The sequence below is a fragment of the Ostrea edulis genome, chromosome 7 (assembly GCF_947568905.1).
Source record: "Ostrea edulis chromosome 7, xbOstEdul1.1, whole genome shotgun sequence".
In the NCBI taxonomy this organism is placed as follows: Eukaryota; Metazoa; Mollusca; class Bivalvia; order Ostreida; family Ostreidae; genus Ostrea; species Ostrea edulis.
Window position 1 is genome coordinate 66,345,264 of NC_079170.1, and position 13,019 is coordinate 66,358,282.

At 32.9% G+C, this 13,019-nt stretch overlaps 1 protein-coding gene and 1 long non-coding RNA gene across 2 annotated transcripts; both read right to left on the reverse strand.

Annotated features, from left to right (window-relative positions):
• Positions 1-3,987: 3,987 nt before the first annotated feature.
• On the reverse strand, positions 3,988-5,411 carry LOC130048744 (uncharacterized). Its single transcript, XM_056145785.1, has 2 exons — positions 5,218-5,411; positions 3,988-4,469 (listed from the first exon to the last, which is right to left on the reverse strand). Exons 1-2 carry the CDS (start codon positions 5,279-5,281, stop codon positions 3,988-3,990), a joined length of 546 nt encoding a protein of 181 aa, XP_056001760.1. The 5' UTR covers positions 5,282-5,411.
• Positions 5,412-6,405: 994 nt separating this feature from the next.
• On the reverse strand, positions 6,406-7,027 carry LOC130048447 (uncharacterized). The gene is made up of 2 exons (XR_008797233.1): positions 6,909-7,027; positions 6,406-6,544 (listed from the first exon to the last, which is right to left on the reverse strand). It is a non-coding gene; the product is annotated as an uncharacterized LOC130048447 (long non-coding RNA).
• Positions 7,028-13,019: the final 5,992 nt, after the last annotated feature.

The window sequence follows — 13,019 nt, forward strand, 5'->3', positions numbered from 1 at the left end:
ATTTTTCTGAATACATGTATTTATGTATTCATGAATGATGTTCCCACGCTTAAAACTATCTTGAGCTTTATGCATTTTGTTTTGTGATTTTGGTTTACCATTCCTTACACTGTTTAAATGAAGGAAAACTTGGTAAAGGGTGCAATTCTACACCATACAATTAGTATGCATGAATGTGTTGAAAAGCAAAATGTATATGTAATAACCAGACATGTATCATCATTTTTCCTGGGGGGGGGGGGGGGGGGGGGGTGTAAAACAGGAAGAAAAAAAAATGGAATATTGGATTCTTCAAATTTTTTTGCCATTCAATCTAATAATTAAAAAAGATGAACGAAAACAGTAATAAAATGAAACAAAACCCCCAGATGTTTTAACCGATGTTCAAAGTCCTAATGTGGGGGTGAAGGGTTAAAAGAGTCTTTTACTTTGACTACCTCAATAATTCCCCCCTACACTTCATTTTCTTCCATCGTTGGGGCTGGGATCGGGTGGTTAGAGCCCTCTAGCATGAATACCTCATAATATCTTCATTTTCTTACTTGGTGGTGGTGTGTGTCTTCTACTTTGAAATTAGAACTTTCAAGCTGGGGTCAAGTATGGGGGTGGGTGTCATCCAAAATATTTTTTACTTGCATTACAAAATAACAGCCTCTCACTTCTGTCGGCGCGGGTTCGAAACCTGATCACGCTGGTAAGTGAGAAGGTTTCCCAGTTTACTTTCGGAAGGTTGGTGGTCTCTTCCCAGGTACATTGTATCTGGTTTCTCTCTTCCACCAACAAAAACTGGGCGCCACCAGATAGCTGAAAAATTGTTGAGTGTGGCGGAAAACATAAAAAAAACAAACAAACAAAATAACAAAAAATAAAAGGATATTGTTATCAAAGTTGGGGGACACGCACTTTTGTCCCCCCCCCCCCCTGATTCTATGTACCTTTGTACTTGACCTTTGTATTTGGGAGAGGACCTACATAGTTTGTCAATAAAATATGCTTCAATAAAAAGCAATTCTATGTGCTTGATAACTACGCATATGATAAACTAAATTATTACATTTTGCATTACTACAATTTTCGTCGAGTTCAACGCAGAATGTAATAAAGCAAAATGGCATAGATATATAGGATCTATTGAGCGCGGAATTAGCATATAATGAAGTAATTGAAAATAACATTATTTAAAGATATGTTTATTTTTTAACTAATACGTGCAGTAAATGAATCAAATAAATCTGTATTATCAATTAATGACAGCAATATTGAGTTACTGTTCTCTTATATCGAATTAACGATATCATTTGTCTTAATAAGAGCGTGATTATTACAAGATCATCGTTTGAACCCCCCTACCTTTCTCTCTCTCTCTCTCTCATCCCATACATTTGTGTAGTGTTGTATATGCAAATTATATATGCACAAACAATTTATGTACCTAAACGATTTCCCGATTTATAAATCTACAATACTCTGACAAGTAAATCATATGGTATAAGGATTCATGCACAATACAGGGTAAATATTATACTCTGATACTTCCCCTGATTGAAGTTAGCTGATCGGCACGGGCTAAGTGTGTCACAGTCTGTACAAAGGACAATGTTGTTTACTGTTGGAATACAAATGGAGTGTATCGTTTTGTTTCATGGCTTATGCTAATAAAAGGAGTTTTACTACTACTTTGAGTATTTTCGACAAGTGTACACGTACATCCTCGGTCCTTTAGAGATATTACGAATAAACCCAGGTAAATAATCATCTGCATTCAATGCTTTTTCATGGCGAGCATACATGACCATGTCTTCTTTACACGTACAGTAGCATTTATGTATTTGCATTTTGCTTGAAGTAAGTGTGAATGGTATAGATTGTACACCCTTTGCTTATTCCATTTCATCAAAAGATCTAAATAATAGGTGAATCATTTCTCCGGTTTTTTTTGTTTTTTTTTGTTGTTGTTGTTTTTTTGTTTTTTTTTTGTTTATAGTTTTGACATATTTATTGCAAATGTATGCACATTCACGTAAAGAAAAGGCATTCTATATTTATTTATCCAAAGCGTTTACAATGATTTACTACTGTACGATATGTTTATTGTAATTTCGAGCCCTGTATGGTGTTTCAAAACGTAATTTCATTTCTTCTTGATGTCCTATAAATTAGTATCCGCAGGACACTTAAGAGCAATTCTATGTAATGATCAAAGAATTACTAAGGTACTGAGAAATGGGTTGTCACAGAATATGCTCATACTTACTTTAAATGTTTCTTATTAAATACTTTAATGAAACATATATATTAAAATTGAAAAAAAAATTAACCCCGTTCCCATGGCAACAGAATGTCATTTCTCACCATATTTGTTCATTGGATAGCATTAAAAACCCAATTTTTGTGAAATTTCAACATTTTATTACATTTAACATATGAAATATATCATTAAAGTAACTTATTTAATTGAATCATATTTGTTTCTAGATTAAAAACAATAAAAACCAGATTGATAGTCAGTATAGAAAGTATTTTGTCAAGCAGTATAAGATATGTGGTTTCTTCAATTTTCATATTCGGAATTTTTTGGGATTTTTTGATTTTTCAGGTCTCACTTCCTAAAAAATGCAGCATAGGAAATTTGAAATACTATGACCAAAAGTTTGAATAGGTTTTATAGCACAAAATATAAAAAATTCAAAGCGGGTATTTTTTTCGATAAAAAGTAACGATTTCTCAAAGTTAGGCTATTTTTAGAATTGACCCAAAATACAATACAACAATATTCCATCAATAAAGGAATTTTAAATCTGAAACAAATATTTTAACCATTCAGCATCATGAGGCATGTCATTCTTGTAAATCAAACACTAATATTTTATGAAATATTACTGAAAAATTGTCAAAAATATCACAATAAAGATTTTTTCAAAGGGAGATAATTATCGTATAATGCGCTGTAAAAGGTTATAACTTTGACAGAAGGTATTTTAAAGCCTGGCAAATCAACTTAAATTACCTGTGCAATTCCAAGACATATTAGAAGGTATATTTTCACCAATAAGAAACAAAATCTACCATTGATTTAATATTAAGTAGGAAAATGAGCATAATTACCTAAAAATAAAAAATCAGCTTTCCCCAACACTTTTCTTAGACAGTGGGTTAATCTCTTTTTACCCAACCCTCCATATCTTGACATTTTTAGATAAGTATAAGTAAATGTATGACTCTACAAAGTACAACAGCTTGAATTTGAGTAACTTCCTTCCATGATACTTTAAGGAGGTACTCATTATGGTTGACTTACTTTTAAAACATGGATGAAAATATAAATATCAGCAATATTTGTCTAATAATTTCAAAAGTTATTGCCTAGCTGAGTAGATAGGTAAGTTCGCACGTAGACTGCAGAACTGTAAATCACGGGTTCAAGTCCAGCAGGGGTTTTAAATTTTGTTCAAATTGCGTTCTATTGAATCTACATTTTTATTTTCTAAAACAACTAAATTTGAACGTTTTCAATGTACATATCCTCCATTTTTCATCTATAACAAATTTTCCTTGTGTAGCATTCCTCCTTAAGTCAAGCCTACATGTACAAGTTTCAAATTTTCATTATTTGGTTGATGCTCAAAACAATACAAGTTCATAAAAATACATTTTCAATAACACAAAAGTTATATATAATAAATAACTTGCTGATACAGTCATACAGAATTATATAGGACAGACAGTAAGACAAAAATTGATATATGCACTTCCCAACTTTGCAGTTGTGGGAGGGGGAAGGGGGTATGGATACTGATTAAGTTGACCATAAAATGGAAAATGATGTATAGGCTAATTGAGTAAAGTATTCTCAAGGTCAGAAATGGTCTGTTCTCTTAAAGCCTCATTTTTTCGACAATGTCTAGAAAAAAAACTAGCACTGCTGTGAGCTTAAGAACTCTGTTAAAACAAAGCGCCTTGAACCATCAGATTTCTTTATGCTCCGCATTAACAATGACACGTTCTCAGGGTCTTCTTTACTCCAATGTTAAACCTCTCAATCAAAAAACTCTTTTGGTTTTCAGTGAATCTCCTGTTTTTCCTTTCCAGTTTAATGCCCCATCCTTGAGAGAGAGTTTGTCTACTTTCTATTTCCGAGCAATTACCAGATAATGTAACTTCTTTGGATGTAACCTGTGTCTCAGACAATTTTTTGATATACTGTGTTTTTAAAACAACTGATTTCTTAATCTTCTCTGATTGCACATTGCACTCATCCAAAATGGCATGATTATGCAGTTCTTGGTGAGAATTGAAGGAAGACATGCAGCCATCATTCGAACAAGTAAATATTCCATCAGTCTGTTGATTTATGGATTGCACAGATGATTGGACAAGTACATGGAAGTCTACAGTATCTCTTGCTTTTTCCAACACTTCAAGTGAGGGTGGCACAACTGTTTCTTCTGTACAACAAGGAATGAATTTGCCTGTAAAACAACAAACATGCTTGAACATGGAGAAAACTGCTTAGAATCTCAAGCATTTACATGGGTGTGCTAGATCTTAAAATTTGTTATGAGTGAAATATTCTTGCGAGGAATGTTCAACAATATGCAATCAATCAATCAATAAAAACAGTATAAGATATTTTATATAAAACCTCTGAAAACATCAAAGGGCATGTAAGATGTAACTAGAAATATGTCCATAGGACATGAATGTCCTGCCCATTGTGACATTTGTAATGCAATATGAAAACAAGAGGCCCATGGGCCACATCACTCACCTGAGTCAACTTTGGGACATATTTAAAGATTTTCCCTATATATTCACATATAAAATTTTGATCCCCTATTGTGGCCCCAACCTACTCCCTGGAGCCATGGTTTTTAAAAACTTGAATCTGCACTGTCAGGAAGCAGCTGCCATATGAATCTGAAGCATCTAATGAACAAAAAAAAAAAAAAAAAAAAAAAAAAAACAATGGCGGCTCCCCTATGGATCACTTAATTTTCAGAGAAAGTATGTATAGATTATTTCTATTCTTTTGCTGATTCTGTCATTTCTTTCTTTTACATATGTGTTACCTTTAGCAACTTGCTTTGAATGGGGCATAAAAATGTAGGATAAGTAAAGTAAATATGTCATATAGCATTGTAGGTCAGGTGGTCTATAAAAATTTTTGAAATGTGAAATTTTATCAAAAACATCAAATGTCTATAAACTTTTCTTTACCTGGTCCAATTTTGTAATGTTTCCAAACTCTGATACCATTTTCTTCAAACTTGAAATTATTCATGGCTGATATTGATGGAATCTGAATCTTGGTTTTCACATCAGGTGCAGCAGAATCTACCTCAACAACCTTTACTACATAATGAACCTTTTTTGAAGTGTGCTCAATAGCCTGCAATACAAGGTGAACATGAACAAAATTCAAATAGAATTGAAGGGTAGCATATTTAACATACATAATCAATGTATGTAAATGTAATAATGAAAAATCAAAATTTTATGCTTATATACACAGCATCGCAGAATTCAATCTGTTGATTGATTGTTTTTATGTCTCGTCGATATTTTTTTCTCTCATACTGAGATGTCATCTGTAGGTGAAATACCACAAATTTAGATCTATGCTTCACACTCGGGGTCGTAGAAGTGAGGGTTCCTTATCGTGCTATAACTCTTTCCGTGACATGGTCATATCCAAAAAACTAGCTATTCTATCTATAGACTTTATATATTTTGACTATTGATAGAAACTTTTATCACTTACTGTTTTCATTTGCTCTGCAGTCAAAACATCATTGCCTTGGTTCACATATCTCCTGATGCCGGATTTGATCGTTGCAGCCGTTCTGTCACATGCCCCTTTTCCGCTCTGGGCTTCACAGAAGTCATAGGTGTCTATGGCTCTACTCCTGAATAAAGCAGTGATTGTTTCAGAACTTTTGTAGCATGCTGCATTGTCAGACCATAAAAGAAATTTGCTGACACTCTGATCTTTTGCTTTGATTTCTTCGACTATATCAAGAATAACAGCACTAGTTGCATTGGAGTCTTGAGAAATTTGACCACGGAAGATGCGAATAGAAGCCAAACTTTCTATAGTTTCCCTTCTTCTAAAAGCAACCCCTATGTGCCACGACAAACCTCTTTTGGCAAACCAATTGCTCTGGTCCTCTCTGTATCTCCTAGGAAGATATTTCATCGCCCAATCAAGAACCAAAATAACTTCATTCGGTCCCATGTTAGCCATGATATCAGACTTGGCTTTCTCTTGATGGTTAGTTCTTACAATGTGTGTCTTCCAGTTGGAGATGTTACACTTTGCTTGAGCTAGCTTATATTCGTAATCATCTCTGTTCTCTTCTTTTTCTTTCAAGTTACTTTCTGAAATTAGGCTGCTGATAAATGAAAGTAATTCATGAATTTGTTCACAGTTAATGCACACCATATCATGTTTGTGTTCACATTTGCTGCCAAACGGTCCTGATTCGTCACTAAGGGCAAACTCTCGACAGTGATCAGGAACAGTTGATGACTCAGCAATGTGTACCTGAAAAAAAATTGAATTTAAGTTTATATTGCACAAAATAAGAAATTCAATTAAAGTTGAAAGAAGTTCTGCTTTAAGGGTGCTCATCAACATAAAACAAGATTATCTCTATATATTTGTATGTAAAACTTTGATCCCCTATTGTGGCCCCGGGGGTTATGAAGTTAACAAATTTGAATCTGCACTATGTCAGGAAGCTTTCAGGTAAATTTCAGCTCTTCTGGCTCAGTGGTTCTTGAGAATATGATTTTTTAATGACCCCACCCTATTTCTGCATTTTTTTATTAGCTCCCCTTTGAAGGGGGCATGACCCTTCATTTGATCAAACCTAGCAACATTAATCTAAATATATCTCTAAAATTACCTTATAATCTGTTTTCAGATATCTTTTGCACTCTTGCGCAACATCAATGTACTCTCTCATCTTGTCATTTGTTAGTGCACCAACTTGACACAATTCTTGTACAACTGAACATATATCCTAGAAGTAAATAGGTAGAGGAATAATTTAGAATGATTCATTGAAAATGTGTTTTATTATACAACCATAAACAAGTCACTTTGCTAAATAAAATTACATTGTACTACTTATAGGTAAAAAGTAACAAGTTCATATACATTCTAGAAAAAGTTTACTATATTTTTAAATTAGAAAGACATATTTCCAAGTTCAAATCTACATATATACCTATTACATAGGTATTGATTTCAAAACACACATCATTTTGACTTTAAAAATGAAAAGTATAAGTTAAAAGCATCACAGTCACTCAAATCTTACCTGAAACGCCCGCCCACCTTCAGCTACATAGTAAGCTATCCCTTCAAATGCTTTCCTAACAGTTGCCGAACATTCTGCTAATATTTTAAACATGGTACTGTCACCTGAAAAATGCATAAGTTTGCTGTGTAGTTTGCTTATTTCTGGCAACATACAATGTAATTGAGACATTGAAATAATTATTATAATGTAACATTTGTTGTAAATACAAATTCAATTTGATAACATGCGCATGCGTTGAGTTATTTTTACGAATTGTATTGACAGTTGCATTGGAATGAAGGTAACTGTTTTGTATTTGAAGATTTGTGTCAAAACAATTCATTATTCCACCTTCAATAATTTATTTTTGTTTTTGCACTGGTAAACTCAAATTGAAAAAAAAAATCTCAATATACAAAACAAAATCAATGTAAATTGAAAACCTGTGAAAAATAATACATGTTTCAATAAGATGTGATTACTACTACAACTACCATTTTTGAATGGACTGAAATATTTCTCAAAACAAGCATTCTTAGAGTATTGTATAGCAATACATAGTCCCCTACCAGAGGGAAAAATTATTTGACCGCAACAATAATTGAAGTTCAAAATGAGACTAAGCTTATGTTAAAAGGGAAGATTGGGAAACCAGGATAGGAATGGTTGAAAACCAACTTCTATTCAAGTACAAAGACTAGACCATGAAAACATCAAAATCGATCTGTAACTTAATTGTTATTGTATGGCAAAGCAATCATCATGATATACTGAATATCAAATGAATATCTGTATTAAGCACAACCCCACAAAAAGTTAGGAAAACTGATAATTTATCCTATTTGTCCAAGTCCAAAGACCATAACTTAGTGAAAAATCAATGAACCAAGACAAAATTCAAACTTGATATGTAACTTGTTATGACAAAGCAATGTACCAAATATCCAATGAATATCTGCAAGCACATAAAAAAGACTTGAAAACTGATTTGCAGGACTGACGGACAGACAGACGGATGGAGCGCAAACCTAAAGTCTCCTTCAACTTCGTCGGTAGGGGACTAATATTGCATTATTATAATACTACATACAAGCAATGCAATATTTACCTAGAGGCACTTCATCATTTTCAAGACAGTACTGCTTAAACTGTTGTATAATAGCAGCTGGAGACATACATCTGATGACATTGGGTGTTTCAACCACTTTACCATTTGACAGTCTTAATTTTCTTTCTCCAAATGGTAGATCTTTGATAATGTGGGAGGATGTTATGAAGTCTAGAAAAATGTCCAATTTGTGTGGATCCATTCTTTGTCGGTGTTGGTCAATACTGGGGGGAGGTAGAGCACAGCCATAAACTACAGCATGATTCTTGGCCTTGTAGTACCGATATTCCGTTAAATCTGGAATTTTTTCCATAACTGATTTGTATTGCATTATTGTGGCAAGACTAGATAAAATCTGTCTTTTCAGCTGCCATGTATCTGCCTTTCTGTAAGATTCAATCAATGCATCTTGAAGAGTACTGTCTGTCTCATTTGTCTGTTCCCTTGTGGTGTTGGTTGGCAAGTTATAAAAGTCTTCAAGGACACACTGGATTTCATCAGGGAAAACAGTGCTTATAACTGCATATACTACTTCTTTTACAAATGCCACATAGCTATCTTTTGTCTTTTTCGAATATGAATTCCATGTTGAAGTTGGCATATGGATGGAGTCAATACCACATTTTGAAAGGAAGTTGTTCAAGCACTCCAAACGATCAAAGGACTCATATATATTTAGGCTCTTGCTGGATTGCTGAATGAAATAAAAGTACATTTACATCAGATAAGATCGATCAAGATCAACACCATTGCATCACGTGAAAAGTCTTTTCGTAAATAATGTATGAACAAAATATGAAAGCTCTAGTTTAAATAATTCAACATTTTCCCATATATCACCATATAACACTCTCATTCCCCAATGTGACCCCCCCAACCCCCCAACCCCCCCGGGGACCATGAATTCCACAAACTTGTATCTAGTCCATGTCAGGAGGCTTTCATGTAAATTTGAACTTATTTGGCCCAGTGGTTTTTGAGAAGATTTTTAAATAAGCCCACCTTATTTTTGCATTTTCATGATTATCTCCCCTTTGAAGGGAGTATGACTCTTCATTTGAACAAAGATGAATCCCCTTTACCTATGATGCATATGAAGTTTGATGAAAATTGACCCAATGGTTCTGGAGAGGAAAATGAAAATGTGAAAAGTTTACAGACAGACGAACACACAAAAATCAACATGTGATCAGAACAGCTCACTTGAGCTTTCAGCTCAGGTGAGCTAAAAATATAAAGTAATTCATTGGATAATTATGTGTTATTATATAAAAAAAAGTTGTACTTCAAAGAAACAGGTGTAACAAAACGTTTAAATGAATAATATATACATGTATGCAGGACATCAAAGTTTAAAAAAAAATAAAATCTTATTCCTATATGCCCTGTTTCTCCACTGTATCAATCTGCAAATAATTGCTCACTGGTTCAATCATTAAATCTGATATCAATACCAAAATTGTTCATAGGTAGTAGTTATACGAAAATACGTGTACTAACCTGTGATAAACTATTCTGTGATGATTCAAAGTCTTGACTGGAAACACAAGGGTAATCTATTCTATCAGTTACATGTACCTGCAAAACAGAAGAAAGTAGTTCAAATTTAGAAACAATCTTACTATTATTCCTATGTCATCCTTAAAACAGTATTATTATTAAGAAGCATAAATATCATCAGCAACCATTCATCATACAAATTTGATGTAATAATGCTCTGTTGTATCATATTACATGTAGGCAGACCAATACCACTTTGTCCTATATGTGATAAAATTAAAACTTTTTACCCCTTTAGAACAATAATACAGCTTTAAACAAACAATTCTTGAGTTGCATATTTTTCTAACAAATTGGAACAAAATTGTCATATGGTTTTGTGTTTGAAGCGGGAGATAGTTGGAACTTGGAGTCCAAATGGCAATTTTTGTAAAACAGAATAATGTTTAAGTCTGCAACTGAGAAAAAAGTATCAGTACTATGTACATTGTTTTCCAATCACAGCTTCCAGATGCACATGTATTTACTAAGGTGGGGGTACACTAAAGAGCAACCTAAAATATAGAGACTTAGTACCATTCTTCCCAAGGATCAATGATGATCATAATAATGATTACTTTATTTGACATATTACAATGTTTCTTTAAAACTAGACTTGATATTTAAAAATACATCAGATAAACTAAATAATGTTGCTCATGAGTATTATTTATGTGCTATATTTTGGTTATCGGCCATATATTTCAGGGATATCATATATTATTATACAACATGTACAATGCCATCTACCAATTATACAATATTATGGCTTCCAAGCTAAGAACTTTCATTTAATGTAAAGATCACTGAATTCATTATACCTGCATCTCTACATCTTTGGAATGCTTCCTCATTCCCCTTCCTAATATCTGTTCATCATTGCTCTGTGAAAAAAGATATTACATACATGTATATTTAGACATTCTTGTTTTGTTTTTAAAATCCCTTTATGTTTACTCTTTGTACATATATACATGTAGATACACGTAAAATAGTAATCCATCAATTGGCTATGAGTTTCAATGTTATGAACCTATTTAAACTGAACACCTGCTTTAACCGAACAAAAAGTTTAGTCTTTACATTGGTATGAATATGAATACTTATGTAAATGTAATGATACATACCTTTGACAAACAAGTATCAAAATTTGTAACTACTTGAATGGATTCTTTTGGTCGATTAGTACACAGCTTTCTTCTGCAATTGGCACAAACAGCTGAAAAATGTCAACAATTACATGTAAGTGCACACATTACATTAAAAGTAGAGAATTCATGATATGTACCTGTCTTGACAGTAAACATTTCGATCCACAGACCCAAACGAGTTTTGGGAGAGTTTTCCAATTGCAAATACCATTAAATTTAATATTTCAACTATGTACAGTGATTCTGTTTGTAGACTTTTGAGGGGACAAGGCAAAAGACACCTGGCCCAGAGGTTATAAAACTTTTATTGTAGTCATAGACATGCTCAAACTCAGCAATGTTTGTTTAGAGTACAACTCTGAGCAAACTCCAAGCGTCCTCAAAAAATCTTAAGCATGGACTCCATTTGAGTATGAGAATAACTTTAGAAATGTTTTATAACCTTCACTTTGAGTATGAGTATGATTTACAGCACGGTGTTTGAGTTTGAGTATGAAAACATGCTCAAAAAGTTATACAACCTCCAGGCCAGCTATCAATATTCATTGCTTGAAGCACTCTACAGTGCATGTCAAAATGGACATCTATGTGGAAGTTGATTGATCAAATTATCAAAAAGGTTGATTTGCTTGTGTTGAAATATGACTGATTAAGAATAGTTTAATATATGTTATCATATACTTACGAGTTCCAACAGGTACAATGACACCAAATTCTCTCTGATTGAGACAACATTTGAAAAAGTTAGAAGTCTGTCTTTTCTTCTTGTTGATTTTGATTCAGGGTGTGTATTGATGCATGATGGAACTTCACAATAAATTATTCTGCTTCTTTTGAGATTTCTCTCAAGAATATGGGAGAAATGTGCCGAACAAATATTAAATGAACATTCACTGATATTGTTCGGTAATACACAACATTCTGTTAGAATAATTTGTACGTCTTTTTCAGCATGATTTTTCAAAATAACTTCATCGTTTGAACATTCTATAGAGTCAACAAAGTAATTGAAATAGCAAGCCATGTTTCTCTTACATTTTCAATTCTTTAAATCTCATAAAACACCTGTATCCCATTTAAAATCAATTCATACCGCCGTCTGTCAAACTAGTAAACAAAACATTCGTGGGCTAAATTACCTCCTAAATAGGAGAGTTCCCTTAGATACAAAGAACGATGACTCTTGTTAAAAAAACAAAGCTATATGCAATACATTATATGTTTTACTTACTGTAGGTCTCATACCTGTTAATTAACATGCAATTTTTATTTTAAATACAATTTCTTGTATTCAGATGAAGATTTAAGTACACATGGGTTGTTGGATGAGTAGTTTATAAAAAAAAAACGTTTTTGAGACCCAGAGCAAAATATATAGATTTTATACATGGAATTACTATTAAGTGATAAAAATACCCATTGAGATATTTTGTTGTTAGTTAGAACATATGCTATAAAAACTAACAACAAAGTTTGAAAAAATTCCTGTGCTGCATTTTCATTTGAGACTGGTTTAAATTTTCTGTAATTTTCACATTTTTACTTTAAAAAGTATGCTTCAACAGACGATTTATGAAAATATAGGTTCATCAGAAACGCTAATATTTTCTATATAACTTAAAGAATACATCTAGATCACAAAAACATACAAAAACCCCGGTGAGAATCATGAGAATAATTTATTTACTAACCATAAGCAATAATAGGCAATACATCAAGGACATCATGTTCCATATATAGAAAACCACTCGTTGCTATGGTAACCCCAGTGTTTCAACAACAAAATTTTATTACTCTAGGGTCTAGCTATCATTGTGTATAACAACTTTTAGAATCCATGATATACCATTTCTGACCCATTTTGGTCATTACATAGAATTGCTCTTAAAGGTAACGTATGAACTCGGTATGATA

Bases quoted from the DNA above. Each gene is read 5' to 3' on its own strand.
- LOC130048744 (XM_056145785.1), bottom strand. From the start codon at position 5,281: ATGAATAATTTCAAGTTTGAAGAAAATGGTATCAGAGTTTGGAAACAT. The intron at 4,470-5,217 runs GTAAAGAAAAGT...GTTGTTTTACAG, and splicing joins ACATTACAAAATTGGACCAG to GCAAATTCATTCCTTGTTGT.